Genomic DNA, 22,291 nt, shown 5'->3' on the forward strand with positions numbered 1-22,291 from the left:
AGGGCCTGGTCTAGGATATGATTCCTTGAGACCCCTTACTCTCTGAATCTATAAACCAGGAATCATTCTGCCTTCTCAGTATGTCTTATGTGGTTGTAGTGAGAACAGATGAAATATACATGAAGGTACTTAGTATATTTTAAGGACTCAACCAAGTGTAACATTTTATGATTAGTGAGACTATGATATAAAAGAGAAACCTTGGAATTCTACTCAGCTATAAAGAAGAACAAAATTATGTCATTCGCAAGAAGATGGAAAGACCTGGAGAACATTACATTAAGTGAGATCAGCCAAGCACAGAAAGAGAAAGGACATATGTTTTCTCTAATATGCCCAAACTAGGGACTATTAGGAATACCAGAGGGACTCCAGATAATGGAGGGAAAACCTCAGCAAAGCTAGAATGGAAGGGTAGGAGGTGAAGAAGGCTGAGGTTGATTAATGGAGGAGCTACATCCGAATATGTGTAAAAGTATGAATGTAGCATGGTTAACCTGGACACTCATTGTTGGGATGGGGGGGAGAGGAATGGGGAGGAGAGGGCACCAAGTGCAGTCTGAATGTATGCCATTTTCAATATGAACCCCATGAAAATAAAAAAAAAAAACATAAAGAGAAATCTCAAGGCTAAATGTTAAGAAGCCGGGTGTGGTGGCCCAATCTTGTATTCCCAGCATTTGGGAGGCTGAGACAGGAGAATCGTGATTCGTGGACAGCCTCAACTACTTAGTGAGGCCCTTTGAAACTCAGTGAGACCCTGTTTCAAAAGAAAGAATAAAAAATAGGGCAGGAGGTGTCGGTTGGGGGTAGAATGCCCCTGGATTTCATTCCCAGTACTGAAAAAAAAATTAAAGAAGTCTTGAATGTATAATATAAAATTATAAAATATTGGCTCTAGTGTTAATTGTTCACATTCTTTTCCTTGAAGTAGTTGAAGCCAACTATGTATATTACTTATTATATAATGCATGTGTATATGGTATAGTACAAGACTTAAAACTCAGGAAATAATCTTACACTGTCCTCTGGTGGATGGACTAAAATACCATGTCTATACACAACCATCAGGCAAAGTTATTTACATGCTTTAAAAAAATAAGGTTTTAGATTCTTTTTAATTATTAATTTTTAGATTCTACCTTATGAAGTACTTTGAGAAAATATTTTATGTATATATGAGTCACACGGAGTCTTTTAATTTTTAAGTACTGGGGGTTACTACTGGGGGTAGAACCCAGGGGCATTCTAACTCCAAGCTAGACCACTAGCCTTGTTTTATTTTATTTTATTTTATTTTATTTATTTATTTATTTATTGGTGGTACTAGGGATGAAATCCTTCTACCTCTGGGCTACACTCCCAGACCTATTTTATATTTTTTTATTTGGAAACAGGGTCTCTTAAGCCAGCGAGGCTGGCTTCAAACCTGCGTGATCCTCCTGTCTCCGCCTCCCAAGCACAGGGATTACAAGTGTGTGCCACTACGCCCGGCCCTTATTTTATTTTTAAATTTTGAAACAGGGTCTCACTAAGTTGGTGAGGTTATCCTCAAATCTTTAAACTTCCTTTCTCTGCCTCTCAAGTCCTGGGATTATAGGTATGTGCAACAGGCCCAGCGGGAAATTCTTATTAAATTGCATATTCTTAGAGATTTATTCCAACATTTGGATTGAGTAGTTCTGATGTGTAGCCCAGGAACCTGGACTTTCATACCAGTATTGGAAAATATGCCCTCCATGAGACTGAGGAGGGAGGGATAAAGGAAGATACATGAATTCCTTAATATTTTTGTGCTCACTTTGGTATATACTGCATTTTTCTCAGAATAAATTTATAACTTTTATGAAATTTTGACACCTTTCACAAAGGGTAAGAACAATTATTTTACTCAAAATGCGACTTTTTGTTTAATGTTGCCACTTTATATTATTTAAAAGATTTGTAGGAATGAAAAAATTTGACAGGTTTTGGGAACAGTCTTAACTGTGATTTATTGATCCCTTATACAGAGCATAGGGTGTAATAGCTACAGCTTTTAGGGTGGGCTTTGGTTCAGCATACACTTTGTCCCAAATCTGAAGGATAATAGTGTCAGTGTCTATGGGCCAGAGGTGCTCCACCACAGGGAAATGCCCTTGCCACTTGAGTCTGTTTTAGCTAGAAGAGCTGTGTTCTTTGTGAGCATTTTGCCTATAGCAAGTGCACAGGCAAGAGTCTGAGCAGGCCACGCGGCTATGGAGGCAGATTATTGCTTGTGCTTCCAGGAAATGCCCTTTCAATGATTCTGATGCTTCAGGTACTTTTTATGCTGTATATTTTATTCATGAAAGTAGTTCATTTTGCAGATTTACTCAAGAGTAAACTTAAAAAAGGTACATCAAAGTTAAATATGAAAGGAATTTTGAGACCTACAATATGAAAATATAATACTTTTATTCATTATTTCCAGGAAAGGCTTTTTTTTTTTTTAAATATCTTCACTATTTCCAGGAAAGGCTTCCTCATTTTTTTGTGGTGCTGGAGGTTGAACCCAGAGGCATTCTTCCTCTGAGCAGCATCCCCAGCCCTACTGTAATTTTTATTTGGAAACTAGATCTCCGTAAGTTGCTGAGACTCATCTGAGGCTCATCTGAGGCTTGGGACTTCCTGCCTCAGCCTCCCAAGCACTGAGATTCCAAGTGTGCCATCACACCTGGCTTCCAGGAAAGGCTTTAAAGAAGGAAGATGAGAGCTGGATATGGTGGTGCATGCTAGTAATCCCAGTACTTAGGAGACTGAGACAGGAGGATTGCAGGTTTCAGAACAGCATCAGCAAGTAGTGAAACTCTCATCAACCTAGTAAGACCCTATTTCAAAATAAAAATAAAATATGATTGGAGGTGTAACTCGGAGGTAGAGTGCCCCTGGGTTCAATCTCCAGTACCTCCCCCCCCAACACACACACACACACACACACACACACACACACACACACACACACGCGTAGAAAATGCATATGGGCATTCTCCCTTGACTGAAGGTTAGAAGAAGCAACGTTGCAGAAAATGCTTTTCCCTTCTATAAATAAAAGCTTATTTTTCATTGTTTTGGTCATGTTAGAAAATACTGAGAGGCACCAGCTCCCACCTCAGAGCACCCCTCCAGTTAGGATCCTGGATCATCCCTTGGAGCAGAGCCTACCCACCTGTCCTGAGCAGTTATGTTCAGACAAGTAAAGCTCCTGTAAGACCTGCTCTGCTCTGTCCTTCCTTGACACAGTAGTTTAAGCCGTGCTTTCACTAACAGCAGGAGAGGTGGTGAATGTGCCTTTGCCTCCCTTTTATCCTTGTGCTTGGAATAGGAAGTGGTGGTGTGCCATCCTGGGTTGCGTGGAGAAGGGTGGTTTCCTAGTGGCAGCAGAGTGGAAAGGTTGGAGTCTGCCTTTCAGGATGGCATTGTAGAGCAGGACAAGTAGATGAGCCCTAGATTTTAAATACTTGTACTGGCATATGAGAAATAAACTTCCATCTTGTTTAAGCTGATGTTACTTTAAGTATTTCTGTCATGTAGACAGACCTATACACAGTTAATAAATTAAGCTATAATCTTATATCTTAGAGCTAAACCATGGGCATATTCAACTTTTCTTCATAGACTTGTTTTCAGGATTAAATAAGTATATATATATGTATATATATATACATATATATATATATATGTAAAACTCATAGTTATGTTTATATTTATAGCATCTTAATTATGGTTAAAGGGCCGGGCGTGGTAGCACACGCTTGAAATCCCCACGCTTGGGAGGCGGAGACAGGAGGATGGTGCAGTTTCAAAGCCAGCCGCGCTGACTTTAGAGACCCTGTTTCCAAATAAAAATATAAAAATAGGTCTGGGAGTGTAGCCCAGAGGTAGAAGGGCTTCCAGAAACCCTAGTACCACTAAAAAAAAAAAAAAATATATATATATATATATATATATATATATGTATATTTATATATACATATATATGGTTAAGAGCTAAATTTAGTATTTTCTTTTACTTGTATATCAACAAATTTATTATTTTTATAAAAGTAGGATAACACTATATATTCCTTTCTTGAAACTTTTTGCCATAACACTGATTTGTGACTATCTTCCAATGACAATATCTATTCTTCTTCTTCTTCTTCTTCTTCTTCTTCTTCTTCTTATTATTATTATTATTATTATTATTATTATTATTATATTTTATTTTATTTTTTGCGGGTCTGGGGATGGAACCCAGGGGCATTTGACCTCCAAGCTATACCCCCTGTTCTATTTTTTACTCTTTATTTTGAACAGGGTCTCACTAAGTTGTAGAAGGCCTCACTAAGTATCTGAGGCTGTCCACAAACCGTGATCCTCCGGTCTCAGCTTCCCGAATGCTGGGAATACAAATGTGCGCCACCACGCCTGGCTCTATTATTATTTAATAGTATTTCTGATGACTGCATAACTACTCAGTTGTATGGATGTGCTACAATTTGTTTAACCCTCCTGTTTTTGTTGGCTATTCAGATTATTTCCATTTTGGGGCTATCACATATGATATCACGCATGTCCTCATGCATTAAGAAATGGTTATTGAACACCTACTGTATATTAGGTGAACAGAAGTGATGAAGATCATTGCCTTCAGAGAGTTTGCATTCTTCTAGCAGGAGCAGACAATAGACGATAGGCATACAGAAGAAGAATGTCCTTGTTAGAACATGGTGAGTACTTTGGAAGAAAGAACATGGATGCTGGCAGGAGGAGCAGGAAGTAACCCTCTGTAGGGTGATGTGGTTGGGCCTCCTTGGGAAGGTAAGACTTGACAAAGATTAGAAGGTGAGGGAGTTAATGAAGCCTGCAGATATCTGAAGCGCAGGGGCTAGCCCCAGCAGAGGCACCTGCTGGTAGCAGCCGCCTCTGGCTCTCTGAGGAGCAGAGAGGAGGAGCCTGGTGTGTCTGGTGATGTGAGCAGAGGGGAGAGGAAGCTGAGCTCCGAGGGCGCGGAGGTGGCCTGGCCCAGGCACGGATGGCATCCAGGGCCTTGTAAGGACGTTATCCTTTAATTAAAAAAATTTTTTTTTTGTAGTTACATCTTTGTACCCTTCTTATTTATGTCCTTTGATATATTTCTACACATGGAAATGCTAGTTCAAAGAAATGCAAAAACTTATGGCCTTGGTTAAGTAAAACTTTTCAAGGGAATAGATTAGTCACTTTTGGCTTTGTAGTGAAATCTTTGCCCACATACTTAATTACTTCTTTTGGATAAATTCTTAGACATGGAAATGCTGGCTGGGAGAAATGTAACACGTTATGTCTTTGAGTGGATAGAAGCTTTTTGGGAATAAATTATGTTTCATATAGGCAGAGGCTATGTCATACAACTCTCCTAACTCTCCTGGTCCTCCAGCCTGGGGGAGGGTTAAGTACCTAGTGAACACTCATGGCAGGACTTGGGGGAGGGGTTGAAGGGTTGAGAATCAGTCTGCACCCCAGTATTAACTGCTTCACATCCTTTGAAATGGAGTTCAAGTCTTTTATCTCACAGGGACTCTATGAGTAAGTTTCTGGTGTGGGCTCCCTGCCCTCCTTAGGCTCCTTTCTTATTGGGGAAAGATAGGCAATGACCATTAGAAGGGTAATCTCAGATTATTTTTTATATACGAAACAGAGCCCTGTGAGAGAGTGGCCCAGTTCTATAGCAAGAGTTATGGCCTCGGGGAGCACACACATTTCCCCCACCCTCTGAGTTGGAGAGAAGAAGCTGAAATGCTGGGTGTCTGTTGGCTTGGTCTTGTCATGTTTGGGCATTGCATGGAATTGACTTTTGGTGATGGTCCTTGGACCAAGCTCAGAGTCACCATCAAGAGGATACAAAATGTGGAAACAATGTCAATGTCTGTCAGCTGGTAAATGGAGAGATAAAATGTGGTCCTATCCATATTAGTTGGCAATAAAAGGAGGGAAGTTCTAGTGCATTACCACAGCGTGGAGGAATCTCAGTAATGTTATTCTAAGTGAAGGCAGTCAGGCACACAAGACTCTACAGGCCGTAGATTCCACTTACATGGACTGTCTAACAGAGACAAATATACAGCAACATAAAGCAGATGAGGGGTTGCCTGTGGTTGGGGATAGGAATGGAGTCTGCAAAATGGTGCACCAGGAACCTATTTGGGGTAGTGAAAATGATTTAAAAGTTATAAATTGTGGTGATTGATATGCAGCTTTATATATTTACTAATATCACTAAGTAGCATGCTTAAAATGAATGAATTTGCTGAGTGTGGTGGTGCATGCTTGTAATCCCAGTACTTGGGGGGGCTGAGACAGGAGGATCACAGGTTTCAGTCTCAGCTACTTAGTGAGGCCTCCACAACTTAGTGAGACCTTGTTTCAAAATAAAGAATAAAAAATAGGGTGGGGGTGTAGCCTGGAGGTAGATTGCCCCTAGGTTCAATCCCCAGTACTACAAAAATAAAAAAAATCTGGTAAATAAAGCATACCAATAAAGCTGTAGAATGGTAGAAGTGTTGCTAACAGATACCTAGATCTTTCCTTGGGTTCTTTAGCAGATGAGTGTGTGGCTTTGTGGCTCTGGGTTTGGCTCAAGATTCAGGAGTGTCCTGCTTGTGTGTAATATTTTCTATCAATAAATACATTGGTCGTGCATAGACTTAAAAGTTTTGAATAGAAAAGGAGTGGGTACAAAAATAAATGGACTTTCTGGCTGTAACAGATTCTGCCTTGTGTTGACATCGTCACCAGCAGTGGTCACCCTACTGGTTCCCTCTCTGGGCTACCTCATTTTTAAATTATTTTTATTTTGGTGGTACTATGGCTGGAACCCAGGGGTCTTTTACCTCTGTGCTACACCCACAGCCCTATATTTTATTTGGAATCAAGGTCTCACTGAGTTGATGAGAGCCTTACTAAGTTGCTGAGGCTGGCTTCGAACCTGTGCTCCTCCTGTCTGAACCTCCCAAGTACTGTGATTACAGGCCTGTGCCACCATGCCCAGCTCTGAGCCACTGCATTCTGAGGCCTTGACTAACTTGACTAAATTAGTTGGGGAGGTAAGCTCATCCCGCCGGGTGAGCTTGTTTGTGTGGTGGCCTCTTTGCACCAAACAGTAGTTCCTTTGACAGGTTAGTTACAGGCTTGCTGTGTTACCTAGTTCCACCACCACAGAGATTGCTAAAGAGTAGGGACCTAGGGCATGCCAATTTAAATGTAAAAAGAGCAGCAGCTGATTGCAGTGGAAGGATAAGGTGAAAATTCTGTGATATCTAGGAGGAGGAAGCATAACCTGGTGAAGATAGTGTCTGTTTTAGAAATACTGTGAGCTTTAATTTTTCTATCTTAAATCTCTCCTGTTCTCACCACCACCACCACCACCACCACCACTGTAGCTTTTTTTATTTTTAACTATTTACCTGATTGCTGCAACAGCTCCACACTTTCTGCCTCTAGTACTGAGCCACTCTGCCCCGATCTACCCATTTTACCTCCTTGGAGCCCAGCTCTTCTGTGACTCCCCAGGTCAAGCACATAGTTTGCTTCAGGCCTTCAAAATGTACCCTGTCCACATGTCACCTGCGGTGACATGCTCTAATCTTTCCGGAACACTTGGTGCTGATTTAGCCTCAGGTCCTGTGCTTTCCCTTCTTGGAATAACCTGTCCCAGTGCTCAGCTGTTGAAATGATAGCTGTCTGTCAAAGCTCAGCTTAGATATCTCTTCCCTAAGTGATTCTCCCAAACCCACGTGGTTTTCCTGTTCTCTGGCTTTGTACCTCCCTTCCGTCCTCTGCACAGATGCCCCCTATTTTGGTGGTTTGTATATGTGACTTTAGCTTACCGCCTCTGTAAGGGCAGGGATTGGATCTTAACCTTCTGTGTTACTGTGCACATAGTGGATACCCAGAATATAAATTTTGGATTAAATTAGCTGCATAACTCAACTATCACGCTGATTTTTCTTCCTGAAAATGAACTTTTAGCAACTTTATACTTTCATCACATTTACTCTCTACAAGTGCCCAAGACTGGACATTTCAAAAATTTCACCTTACTGCGACTGTGTCCCTCATCTACGACCTTTGACACACATTTTTTTGCAGGCCAGGCTCCTGCATTTGTGCCTTGGCAGGTTGATGGCTACAACTGTGAATAATGAGTCAATTATCATCCAGCCTCGGGGAAAGCACAATTATTCCTGACTGGCCAGGCTGAGGTAATCCTCTCCTCCCTGTGCCCTTTCAAATGGAGAACATAAAACAGTTGGAATTCAGAGCACCGCAAAGGGAATTTAGACAAAACATTTGTGTGCTGAATTTAGCTTCTTTGGATTTATTCTGATTTATGATTGATTGGTTTTTAAATTGCTTATTTAATTCTAACGACTATGGCTCCAGGGGAGGCCAGATACCAAGAAGCATGTGATCAAGAAGCACTGGAGTGAAGTAGTTTGGCTGGACAAATCGAGAGCAAATATTATTGTCCAGAGAAACACCGCCCGAGGCTACAAGTATAATGTGAAAATCACCCCCTGACTTTCAGAGTGCCCAACCTTGTTATAGGCATGATTGCTTATCCCCTGTTCCCTTTGCAGAAGGCTTTTTGCAACTGCCCAGTGTTACACAGCTATTCCCCCCATGAATTTTCTTTCCTTCTAGCAATATAGTCAGTATCTCCTTGTGACTGGGAACATGCTCTTGATTTATAATGCTGTTGACCGCAGAGGAGAAGAGCAGACACGTGGAGGGTGCTGGCAGGGTTTGATCACAAATTCTGATGTTGTTTGTGCTGATCTATGAAAACTCTACCTATTTAAGGGTGGTAATGGTTCTCAGCACATGGACGCTAGTTTGGTTTGGGATGGATGAATTAGAATTTTTTTAAAAGTTTATTTCGAAATAGAGTTCTCCGGAAGATATAAAATCAATATGTGGCTAGCATCTGATTTACTGAGGCACCAAGTTTCTACCTTTTTCAAGTAGTGTAACCTTTTTCTTTAGTCTGAAATTAGACTCTGAAGGTATAGGGGTGGCTTGGGAAAGCAGATCTGTTGGAAGCTTGCCTGTCTGCTATCAAAAGGAAGTTGAAATTCCATCGATTGAAAATAATGAAACCTCTGAATACCTTTAGAAAAAACTTTTTTCCTCATCCATATTGAAGCTTTGACTCAGAAGTGCCCCCCAAAATGCCCTTTTAGGTCTCAATAACGAACTTGTTCTCTGAAATATTGCTGTTAGGTTTCTAAACAGCATTATACCTGAAACATATTTCAAAGCAGGAAAAATTAGGGATATGATGAAAGGGTAGAAAGGGACTCTGCTGAAAACCAGGAGGAGGAGGAGCAGGACAGCGGGGTGGCACGTGAGCCTTGCCCCGGATCAACGGGAGAGGTTGCGGGCGGCCGCACTCTCTCATCAGCCTGCTGGCCACGTTGGGTTCTGGGCTGTACCAATATCTGCCATTTTGACATTATCATATTGAAAACGAACTGTTTTCTTATCTCATTCTGCCAAGAGCTTTACTATTTACTAGGTTTACAAAACCGATAAAAGCCTTTTTAGGGAAAACTTTTGTATCTTCAGAGGGATATAGTTTATGTTCTCGTGAAACTAATTTCAAGGAGCCTTAAACTGTAGGTTTGATCAGAGAGCAGATCCTTTATTGTATCTTCTAGTAGTTTAAAAATGAAATCTCTTATGTTTTCAAAAGTGGGGGCTTTTCACAGTGTGGACAAGAATTTTGTTAGATCTGAGATGTCAATAATAGTCCACTATCCGCATCTAAAGCTGGGACCTCATTATATTTTGCTCCTTATTTCAGACAAATTTTATCTGGTTACCTGCTAGATAACAGGAATGTTTTATTGAAAGTGGTCGAGGAGGACATTGCATGACCATGAGAAAAAATAGAACTTGTCCTTACAGACCGCCAATTGCTTTCAAATATCACTGTGCTGTGCTTTTCAAGTGTTTAAGTCAATAGACCATTACAACAGTGTTGTGCTGGGTACATGGCATTTTCCTAGTAAATAGCAGATTTAGGGTTGTGTTTAACTTAAGGGATAAACGGAAATGGCAGCAGTATTCTGAGGAAAGGGGGCAGTCATGGGACGTCTTCTTCCCGTCTAGCCTGGATGGAGTTTGAAGAACTCTCATTTCTTTCATTCCTTGGTTGACTCCTCTTGTTTCTGAGCATTTCCTTACCTGTCTTGCTTTGCCAGGCTTCCACTGCTAATTGTTGCCTTAGGGTTGACTCAGGACATTTTTGGGAGCTGCTAAAGGGGAAAATGTGTCAGAGACTAAGTCCTAAGACCATTTCTTCTTCCTTTATATGATCCTTCATACGGCAGTAGTCTGAGCAAGCCGGCCAGCACCTTACTGTATCTCTGGCATCTAAAGCTGGCACTTTATGCCAGAGTTCTTAGGAATTTCGGGGGGCAAAAGGCAGGGGTCACCTCTCCCAGTAGTAGCTAGTTAGGAGTTACTGGTGCTGCTGCAGTTGGCAGTAGTGGAGAGCTTGTCTGAGCACGTGTCATTTAGGGATATGACTTTTGTAAAGAGAAAATGATGCATTCAGTATTTGTGTCTTTCCATCTCTTATTAATGATGTATTATAGGCTGGGTTACCCTATCTCTGTCCCTAATAGTAATTTGGTGCTAATGTTTTAAAGACATCTTCACAAGGCTTAATTCCACCAAGGATAGGGTATTCAGAAACAAATCAGGGAATCCCAGCGCTGGACTTGAATCAGGCTGTGAACATCACAACAGTCTCAATGATTTTGATGCCACACAGTTGACAGCTCAAGAGAAACAAACCTGGACACTGCTGGTAGAGGCTGTCTCATAACCTTTTAGTTAGAAACCAAAGGAACGCACCATGTCTCTGGAATATTACCATGGCAGAATCTAGCAAGGGGATGGAAGAGGGTTTCCTAACTTGACGATGGCTTGGTTGCTGCCATTTGACTGTGTTGAATTCCTTTATCACTCTTCTCAGGATCATGTATCTGGATTCTTGTATTTGCTGTTGCCACAATAAGTATGTTCTAGCTTTGGAATGTACTCTGCAGCCTTGGTTCTTCTTTGACTACTGTAAGCTTTTTTTCTTTGTTTCCTTTCTTGGATTCTCCCTCTAACCATTTTTCCTGTTTCTTCTCTTCTTTAAGGACATTTTCTCTTCCTTTACTGTATTATTCTAGTGTGTAGCCTTGAACAAGGTACTTAATCTCTCCCTTGGCCTTGGTTTTTTCTTTATCTTGGTGATAGTAACCAAGGAGCAAGGTAGAAATGAATAATAATTCATGAGATGCTCTTAAGAAAACACTTGATAGTCAGGACTGTTAACTTTCATTATTAATTTTAATATTTTGCTAATATCACAAGACTTTTATGGCTTAAACAATTATTACCTCAGTGTAATTGATGGTCAGATATTTACCTGGAAGTACAAGATCTCTCCCACATTTTAGTCTAGATCTGCAGTAGCATTTAGGTTGTTACCACCACAGTTTCCACTGGTAGCTCAACTGCAATATGGCCAACACTAGATTTAATTTCTCTCACCCAACTTACTTTACCTTCCCCACATTTCTGTTAATGGCACCATGATATCAGGGTTTTCTGTCTCTTAATTTCAGGAAATGATCTTAGGGAGAAAACCATAAATGTGCATGGATTTAATACAAATACTACTTATACAGTAAACAGTCAAGTATAAGACATTGGTTAATCTGGGCATGGTGGCACATACCTCTAGTCTCATTACTTGGGAAGAAAAGACAGGAGGATCACAGGCTTGAGGCTCAGCAACTTAGCAAGCTCATTAGCAACTTAGATCCTCTTTCAAAAAAAAAAAAAAATACAAGGTGTTGGGGATGTAGCTTGGCGATAGAATGTCCCTGGGTTTAATCCCCAGTACCACAAAAGTATCAGGCATTGGTTAAATAAACTATTTTGACTTATATAGTGCAATTCTCTCTAACAATTAAAACACAGAAGATAATTCAATAACATGAAAAGAAATATTGCTGGCAAATTGAGTTATAATATGTGCAGTATGGTTTCATTTTGATTTTTAGGAATACATGGATGCATAATAGAAGATTACAAAGATATAAAGGATTAGAAAGGTGGCCACTTTTGTTGTGATTATTCTGGCTCATCGGATTATGAGTACTTTTCATAGTTTACTCTTTCTCCTTAAAATTTTCTGAGGTCATTTGTACATTGCTTCCATATAAGGAAAAACATCTCTTAAATTAAAAAGAATGGGATAAGGAATGTCCAAAATTTTATAATATTGTGCTTTTTTGACTTTTTAACAGTAGCTACTTGATAATAAGCATTTGTTGAATGTTGGATGAAGTAGTGTTACATTTCCATGTATTTTTAGAAATAACTTTTTATAGTTTAGTGTTTAATGCCAGAGCATTATTTGTTTAGTTTTTGAAAAGTATTTTTTTTGAGAAGGGAAGAAAATTTCTTAATGCATACAAAATCAATCAAATGGGGTGTGGTGGATTTTTCTAATGCTATATAACTTATCATTTCAGAGGATAATGTGACCAAAAGGGGAGCAGTTGGAACTCATTTCTCAGAAAACCTATTTACCTCAATAAAAGTTCCTCCTGAAAACAAACCAAATGACTACCATCTTAGAAAGACAGCCAGCCTTCTTCATACTTCATCACAGTGTTCAGAAGAAGAACAGGTAATCCCACAACAATCTGAGGAAAAAACCACTCTTTATGAAATAAAAAAAAAAAAATGGGTGGTGTAAACCTGACATGGTGGCATGTGCCTATAATCCTACTACTTGGGAGATTGAGACAGGATTGCAGGTTCAAGGACAATCACAACAATTTAGCAAGACCCTCAGTAACTTAATAAGACCTTGTTTCAAAATAATAATAATGATGATAATAATAATGATAATAAAGGGCTAAGGTGTAGCTTGGAGGTAAATTGCCCCTGGATTCAGTCCCCAGTATCAAAAAGGGGTGTGTGTGCTAGAGGGGGGTTAAGAAACATTGGGCAGTTATTGTACAAGTAACTCCTAATTCTATCTAACCCCAATCAGAATGATAATCATCAAGAAGTTTAGCAATAAATGTTGTTGAGGATGTGGGGAAACAGGAACGCTTTTACATTGCTGGTGGGAGTGCAGACTAGTTCAGCCACTATGGAGATTAGTGTGGAGATTCCTTAGAAAGCTGGGAATGGATCCACCATATGATTTGGCTATACCACTCCTGGGTATCTTTCCAAAGGGGCCAAAATTGAAAATCATCACATCGGTATTTCAACACCCATCACTTATGGTAGTAACTCAGTTATCCCTAGTGTTCATTAAAAACCTAAGGATCTAATATCTATAAATTATTCTTGAAATTATTTACATTTTTGTTTGAGACAAAAAAGTTTCTTTCTGTACTTTGTATAAAATGGGGCTTTCTTTACCAGTCCTAGATTCATCTCTTGCTAACTTAAAGTAGAAACTGTTGGTTTTTCTGTTTTTATTCTTTTTTTAAGCAAATGTTAGACATTTTCTTCCTATTTTCAAGACTTTACAGCCTCTTCACATTCTCCTTGGCTATGGTTTTAAATTGTGAAGGAATAATAGAAGATATTGTCCTACCTTGTAAGGCATTTGCGTTTCTACTCCTGCCTTATCATGTCTTCTCTATCTTATTATAGACAAAATTTTGTAAGATTATGATTTTATACAAAGGAACAAATATATTTATATTAGAAATGTGCTTATAATATAGCAGAAGCTTCAGCTTTTGATTCTGATGATGATTATGAGACATGAACTTTTTCCCCTAGAGGATTCATGATTTATTAGCAGTTATTGGTCTTTGGGGGATTATAGTATATATTGACTAACATGTGAGGGGCAAAGACTTTTTGGCTGAAATTGTTTTCTTAACAGTTATATTTACTTGAAAATATATTAGCATTCTCTGATGTGTCCATGAGAGAACCCTTGGATGGGACAGAGGTAGGACAGTTCTTGTTTTATACAAGAGAATGCTGGAGTTAGGTAATCTGTGGGTTATAGTGTAGATGAGTCTAGAGGACAGAAGTTAAAAAGTCAGACCTCTGGAAACTTCCTCCCAGACCACTGGTATGGCTTAGAGAATCTGTTTTTGTTTTTGTTTTTTCATGTACAGCTAATTAAAACACAGAAGGGCTATATGGGACCAGCTCCTTTATTGTCAGTTTCTTCCTTTTCCCATCAGTATGCCTACTCTGTATTTTTAGATAGTGATGGATGAAGGCCAGAAAGTGAGCAGCTCCTTTCAAGGTGACCTCACCCGGGCAGGGAAGGTCAAGGTAAGGCATGATTCAATTTTCTTTCATTACAAAACAACAACAAAGAAATAAACAAGAATCACAAGGCTCATTTGCTTTCTTTTATACAAAGTTGGAGAATTCAGCAGATTCTATCATTGTAAATTTCTTTCTTTCTTTGTTTTTAATTGACATTTAAGAGTCTTAAACTATCCTTGCTTGGCTGGGTTCTCTGGATCTTTTTTACCTTAAAGCTTAACAAGTGGAAGGGGAGGGAGGTGTTTTGATAGAGAAATATGACCTCCGTCCCTCTAAGCATATACCATTAACAACAACAAAAAAAATGATAATATGCCGGGCGTGGTGACACACACTTGTAATCCCAGCATACGGGAGGCTGAGACCGGAGGATTGCGGTTCGCTGACAGCCTCAGCTACTTAGTGAGGCCCTCTGCAACTTAGTGAGACTCGGTTTCAAAATAAAGAATAAAAAATAGGGCAGGAGGTGTAGCTCGGAAGTTGAATGCCTCTGGGTTCCACCCTCAGATCCGAAAAAAAAAAAAAAAAGATAACATAAGAGAATCTCAGATTTTACTACTGAAACTCTCATATGGAAGATAAGTCCCTGGTCACTTGGATACCATGCCATAAAACTGCAGATTGTACTTATAAGCAGCAGAAGCTGTCATATTAAATTTCTGTGAAATAGCCATGATCTGGCTGTTACAAGCAGAGCTAGGAAAAGAGAGACAGCCCGTCTCTTGACTTGCAATTATGAAGTCTAGATTTGTAATTTTAAGGTATTTTGTTATGCACATGTGTAGGTCAGTAGCGTGGTAAGCATTTCGACCTTACCCCCTGACATGTAGCCTGTGCCAGTGGTGAAATCATTTTGTTATTTACACTCTTCAATATTCCCCAGAGATGAATTAGTTCATGTCTGAAATGTTACCGTTTTGTTAATCTAAAATGTCTCATTGTCAGCCTGCAGTAGAAAGCAGTATTCCATGTGGACTTGTTTTTCATTGAAATGCTGCTATTGTGTCTGTAAAGGTCATTTGCTCTGCTTTTTACCTTTGAAGTAATGTTCTGTTTTAATTGTTTGAAGGAGAGAGCACTTCGGGTTTTTCTTTTTTTTTCTTTTGCCCCGCTCACCTCTCTTGTGATTTACCTGGGTCAGGATGGTTTTGTTTTCAATTGAATCTTTCTCTCCCGCTTCTTTCGTTTCTTCTCTCTGGCTTTTCAGATTGCTAAAGAAAGAACACTGGTATGTTAATAGTGAGACTCACCAACACCATTTGCTTGAGAAACAATAAAACCAAAACAAAAGCTGGAAACCCTGTTTTGGACTCTTATGGTAATAGCATATATTCTGGGATAGAATTTGAAACAGGGTCCATTTTTAAAAAACTCCAGCCTTCCTTTTCCCTCTCAGCATAGAACACTGACTGTGGTGCCTAAAAAATCCAGGCCAACTTCCAACGTATTGTTTCTTTCAGATGGGAAAGCACGTGAACACCAGGGCACTAAGCTGGGAGGACTCAGAGTTAACGAGGAAAGCAGATGGCGCTGCTTGCTTGAGGTCTGTGGAGTGGACTTGTCCACTCTTCATGGCATTTTTTCTTGTCGAATATGCATTTAAATGATGTTAATCCTTTTCTAGGTAGACAATTTCCTAGATTTGGAAGATTTGGACATGGATGAAGAGACTAAGCCCCAAAAGAGCAAGGGTATGCTTTCTAAGTCTATTCTATACTGCTTGATTTTTTTTTTTCTTCTAGAAACGATAGATATTTAGATAGTCCTTACCTCCATCTCCGATGAAATAGGAAAAACTGAGTTGGGAAATTTCTGTTTCAAAAACAAAGATTTCACCAGATCAGTCAAATCCTCTTGAGAATTGTAAAAGCTTTGGTTTTAAGTGGAATAAAGCTGACCTTCCCCCTTCCGATTTACCACATGACCAGTTCTGGAATAATGGTCTCAAGTACAGCCATTATAAAGACAACCTGTTATTTCCCAGAAGGGTAATGTTGTAAATTGAGATTATTTTTGAAAACAAAACATATCAATCATAAAAGTCATAAACCAGTCAGAGTTGATCATAAAAATAAACAAAAAGAAAATCCAAAATTTGCTTTAAAATCTTTATTAAATATGTAAATCACTTACGACTAAAGATCTATTCTAAATATTTCTTCTGGGGTACTTTACCACATGGGCTGGGCTGGAAGGGGCTTAATGCTGGTCCTTTGATGTTTATAATAGATGATGACTTTTTCCTTTCCTGGTTAATGTTTCTAAGCATAGATATTCCTTGTTGATCAAAAGACCTTTGAATCATGTTCAAAATTATGTGTTTTGGAAATGCTTATTTCTCATTTAATATGCAAGAATATCTCAAAAGTTGGTTAAATTTTAGGGACAAGTGCTTTGACTTTTAACTGTTGTTTTGTTTGTCAGTAGTAAAAAAAAAACAAAAACATGAATTTTGGTCGTTCTTGTTGAGTGGGGGGTGATTTATAATCATCAGGAGTTAAAATAGCGTGGTGGCACATGCTTATAATCCAAGTACTTAGGAGGCTGAGATAGGAGGATCACAGGTGTGTGGCTAGCCTCCGCTACGTAGTGAGGCCCTCTACAACTTAGTGAGACCCTGTTTCAAAATAAAATGTGAGGCTGGGGGAATCTAGTTCAGAGGTAGAATGCCCCTGGCTTCAAACCCCAGTTGGTCTCTGTCTGTCTTGCCCGCCTCTCTCTCTCTCTCTCTCTCTCTCTCTCTCTCTCTCTCTCTCTCTCTCTCTCTCACACACACACACACACACAGTGGAATAGTGACTATCTGTAAATTTGGTTGTCTAAGATTCTACTTTGGCTTCTTTGCTTCTTTGAATTGGCAAAGCTTTGGTAATTGGACATTGGAAGCATTTGACATTTTTATTCTTTTCCCACAAACATCACACTGTTCCATGGGATGAATTGCTCTATTAGCCATTAGACTCTGAGGACTTTTAAGTTACTCATTTGATTTAAGGGAGATCAGAGTTCCAAAGGAATCACGTCTTCCAGGGACGGTTCTCTTTCCTAGGGAGCTCTGAATTGCCACAAGAGTCTAGCAGGGAGATCTGAAGGCTGTTAGAAGTTGTGTCTTTAGAGCAAGCACACAATTTGGGGTTCGGGTGATTTGAAAATGAAAGCTTGGGAAGAAATGCAGGTTCCTAGGTATTGTCCTCTAATTCAGAGTCAAATTCAGAAGATCTTAGTGATACCTCATGATCTGAATTTATAACCAACATCTCCACAATTTTGATAGAGTTCGAGGATGACTCTTGAAGACAAATAGTTCTAGTCATCATGTAACACATTTGCTATTAAAAATCAATTTTATAGGAGGGCACAATGTACGTGTCTTGGGCATTTTTGCAGTAGTTAAATTTTTTCACTCCTGCCCAGCAATGAGGTCTGTGTATGCACATAAACCAATATATATAGCACATCCAATTTTTGTTATATTAACCTTTTAAATTCGCCTTTGAACCTTTCCCATCTTTTCTTCACAGTTTTTCAAGTTTTATCTTTTCATTATCAGATCCTTTTCTTTATTTTAAAGAATTGAATAAAAATATCTCACCTGTATGAGTTTCCCAGAAATCACGTAACAGTCAGTCAGTCTTGCATTTGTGTGTGAAGGTTATTGACGCTGAACCAAGTCTCAGTGGACTTGAATGAACTAGTCGAGATCTTCTCACATGTAAGATAACGTGCAAAACCCAGGCTGAAAATCCGTGGAGGCTTCAGTTATCTATTTCAATGATAAAATAGACCACTAGGGCATCAGTTTTCATAATGCACAATCTGGGTCATGTGAAAGGAAAGAAAAGAAATTAGATAGTTTGTGCCAAGGTGAATTTCAGTGTGGGCCTAATTTGTATTACACTTCAGGAATGTGAGCAGAAGGTAAATATTTATATCAGATGGGAAATGTGACATTTTAAGTAGGCAAGTTGCTTGTATAATTTTGGCAGCTGGGAGGTTTACTGATTAGATTCTGTTGTTATTGTTTAAGCAACAGATTTGCCTGGGGCAACAAGGAAGTAGGTTGCATACTGTTTTCCTACTATTGATTTTATTTGTTCGTCTTATTTATGCTCATAAATATTCTCCAAGATTCAGGAACACGATTCTTTCTCGATACTTGGTTTATCATTTTGGCAGCCCAGCTGGAGAGAGTGGAGGCAATTTTTCAGAGGAGCCACCTTTGTGTAAGTGGTACTGAGACTTATCTGAGACTGATATTTACCTTGAGGTTTGGGGCCCTGAGTTTGACACCAAGTTATCCATGGTTTTCTGCTTTGCATTTGTGATAAGGTAGTTAACCTGGTGACTCTGATGCACTGGACAAGATAGTTCAAATTGTTCACCAGTAAGGTATAATTTAGAATAGCTATTAGTTATTAGGCTGAAGCTATTAGAGGATAGAGAATCTTCTGTTCATTATTTATTTATTTATTTGTTGGCCTACCTCTTCTCTGGCTGATTTTTTTTTTTTTTGAGTTCTCAGAATCACGCTGTCTTCTCCAGGTCTCCTGGCCAGTGATGTACCTGGACTGTGGTTAACTGTGTTGAGTGAGAATGAGCACTGGTTTTGCTCAATAATTGGTAACCATGTTTTATTTATTTATTTTTTTCAAGTTCTCTAACACTTCTGATCATTTTTAGTCAAGAGTGGGTAGGCATATACAAATGAGTGTCAGTCACCTCTGTAAAGAATTTTTTTTTTGTTATCTGTAATGTTAAGCCACTTTAGGCAGCCTGTGAATGGCCACAGATTCTTATTCAGCACATATTTGACAACTGTGGCTGGTGCCTGGAATATAATAAGGAATAAGAAAGAATAGGTTCCTGTTCTGTATCCTCACAATTCAAAATTTATTGAAGAACCAAGTATTAACCAGATAATGACAAATATATGATTAAAAATTGTTCTAGAGCTCATGAAAGCATGGGCCTTAACTTTGTCTGTGGGATCAGAGAAAGCTCTGAGACCGGATATCTAAAGGATGAGCAGCTGCTACCTAGATGAAGGGGATGGGGTGGGCCTAGGGGCATATAGGGGCACATTGAAAAGCATGTGTAGAAGTCCTGAGCTAGGAGAAAAGGCACATTTCAGCCAACTTATAATTTAGACATTTTATTTATTATACACTGAGAATTGTCACAAATCATTCTTTAATTCATGGCTTCGGTGATTAATCACTTCAGTGATTCAGTGATGTGGGGGGAAGTCCTAGTCTATAAGGATCCTCTGTTCTCACTTCTCCATTTTTATATTTGTAAACTTAACTATTTGTGAAGGAAGGTCTAGCTGGAAACCACAGGGGCAAACCTTATGATGTCCTAGTCCTTGTGAGTGCATGAAGAAGCTTCCGTCCCATTCTTGAGAAGAGAGAGTTGGGAGGACCACTCTACCCTTTCACAACCCCTCTCTCTGTTTCTTCCCAAGGGGAAAGGAAGGCTTTATCTAGTCAGTGAGATTGCGGAAAGAAACAGTTTTTGCTGATCCACCTGTGTTTCTTCTTTGGGGTTCATACTGCTTGTAAGCTGCATGTCTTCTCTTCTGTGCCCAAGGCCTCCCTTATGTAGTGGTTTTCACCTTAGGGGCATATTGCAATAACTTGCAATTAAAAAAAACAACAACAACCCTGATGCCTGGTCTTGCTTTGCAGAGTCTGCTTTGGTAGTCTGATGTGTGTCCCAGGCATTAGCCATTTGAAAGCTTCCCAAGTGATTCTAACATGCAGTTCCAGCTGAGAAGCTTCTCTAGATGGACATCTGGAAGTATTTCTCAGGCAGTCCCTACTCTAAGGGCTCTGGGGATGCGAAGCAGTTCTCCTTACACCTGGCTGCCTGTGTCAGCAGTATCGACTTTCAGGTAGAACAGTCCAATGTCTAGCATTGGAAGGAGAGCCTGCTAAACAAGGTGCCCAGTTGTGCCCATGGGAAAGCCCTGTTTTCAAATGCAAATCCACCAGATAGTTATAAAGCTCATATTTTGATTTCCATCATTCTGCCTTCTGTAATCATTTCTCATTTATGTTGGTCCTTGGGCAGTGGAGGGATATTATTTATTATTACTGTCAAATGCCCCATCCAAAAAGCAAGTTTTTCCTGTCATTCCTTACATTCTCCTTGGAAGGACAGTTCTTTTTTTCCCTGCATTTCCACTTCCATTGATTATGCATTTTTTTTTTTTTTAGTACTGGGCTTGGAACCCAGGGGCATTCTATCTCCGAGCTACAACCCCAGTCCTATTTTTTATTCTTTATTTTGAAATAGGGTCTCACTGAGTTACAAAGGGCCTCACTAAGTAGTAGTTGGGGCTATCCTTGAATTACAAACCTCCTATATTGGCCTCCAAAAATGATTACAAGCATGAGCCACTACACCTGGTGAACTCTATTTTTTTCAAAGTCTTTTTTTTTTTTTAAAGTCACAGAGAACTTGTAAGAATTTTTAGGAGTAAAAACCACTGAGCTAGACTGTCATAGCCTGCATCTACACATAGAAGATGGATGACTAAACCATATTTTTGAATACATACCTCTTTGGGATGTAGAAGCCCAAACTATTTGGAAACTTCGGCCATTTTACAAGGTAACTCTTATGAAATAGTTTGGATATGAAGTGTTCCCCAAAGACTTATGTGTTGTAGGCATTGTAAGAAGTGTTCCCTGAAGACTTCTATGTTGCAGTGATGCTCAGTACTGGGGCTTTGGGAAGTGGCTGGTTTGTGAGGGCTCTGACCTCATCTCTGGGTCAATCCATTGATTCCTGAATGGCTGACTGTCAGGTGGTGGAAACTGTAGGTGGCGGGGTGTGGTTGGAGGAAAGAGGTCACTCGGGAACTTTATCTTGTCCCCGGTCCTTTCCTCTCGGTTTCCTGGCTCCAAGGGCTGAGCAGCTACCACAGGATGTTCTGCCTCACCTCAGGCCCAAGGCACCAGAGCCGGGCCACCATGGACAGAAACCTCTGAATGTACGAGCCAAAATAGTTCTTCCTGCTCTACTTTGGTTTACTGGAGGATTTGTTCCAGCAGTGGAAAGCTGACTAACACAGTAACAAATGAACAGATTTGTTAATTTTATAAATATTCCAGGCAGATTAGATGCTATTGTAGTCAGAATTAGCAGATGTCAGGTAGGATGCTCATTTTTTAATGTACTAGATTAGATCGCTTTAGCCTTTGACTTGCTGATCATTGACTAAATACAGAAAGGCAAATGGCATGAATAGTTTAAAAATATTAGGCATTCTTCACACGTCGTTGAGAAAGACGAGATTAAAATGTTTCAACTAGTCTTGTCATTCATTTTTAGAACTTTCCCTGTTGCAAAGCACATCAGCCAACACAGTGACATTTGGTTAAGATTAAAAACAAGGCTTTTGGTTATTTTAGAAACAATAATTAAGATTAGATTATGTCTCCTTAAGCATTTCAGTTTTCTTTTTTGTGGTACTGGGGATGGAATGGGGGGAGTGGCGGATTCTATCGCTGAGCTACACCCTCAGGCCTATTTTTTATTCTTTATTTTGAAACAGGGTCTCACTGAGTTGCAAAGGGCCTCACTAAGTAGCTGAGGCTGTCCTTGAACCATGATCCTCCTGTCTCAGCCTCCCAAATGCTGGGATTACAGGGGTGCACCACCATGCCTGGTTTCAGTTTTAGAAAGTTTTAAAGGGCATTTTAAAAATTATATTTCCCACCACTGGTGAATACAATAATTTTTCCGCCCGAGGGAATATGTAAAAGCAGACCCGTGGTTGTAAAATGGCTGAAAGACAGCAGTAGTTTTCTTTGTAACATTTGCCCTACCAGGCTCTTTTCATCCATATCATTTTACCAGCCTCTAAATATGTCATCTTTAAAGAGAGAGCCATTCAGTTTCATTCTTGTCTTCTGAGTGA

General features: G+C 39.6%; 1 protein-coding gene across 1 annotated transcript in view; it reads left to right on the forward strand.

The window, feature by feature from the left end:
- The window catches only part of IFTAP (intraflagellar transport associated protein), a gene marked incomplete at both ends in the record, with an annotated part of 49,150 nt that overhangs the window by 16,856 nt on the left and 10,003 nt on the right, over positions 1-22,291 (forward strand). Inside the window, 3 exons of the mRNA XM_080690657.1 lie at positions 12,582-12,739; positions 14,296-14,367; positions 15,989-16,055. Of these exons, the coding sequence (XP_080546783.1) occupies positions 12,582-12,739; positions 14,296-14,367; positions 15,989-16,055 (297 nt within the window). The remainder of the gene's footprint in view (positions 1-12,581; positions 12,740-14,295; positions 14,368-15,988; positions 16,056-22,291) is intronic.

Source organism: Muscardinus avellanarius (assembly GCF_963383645.1).
Source record: "Muscardinus avellanarius genome assembly, chromosome: 1".
Classification (NCBI taxonomy): Eukaryota; Metazoa; Chordata; class Mammalia; order Rodentia; family Gliridae; genus Muscardinus; species Muscardinus avellanarius.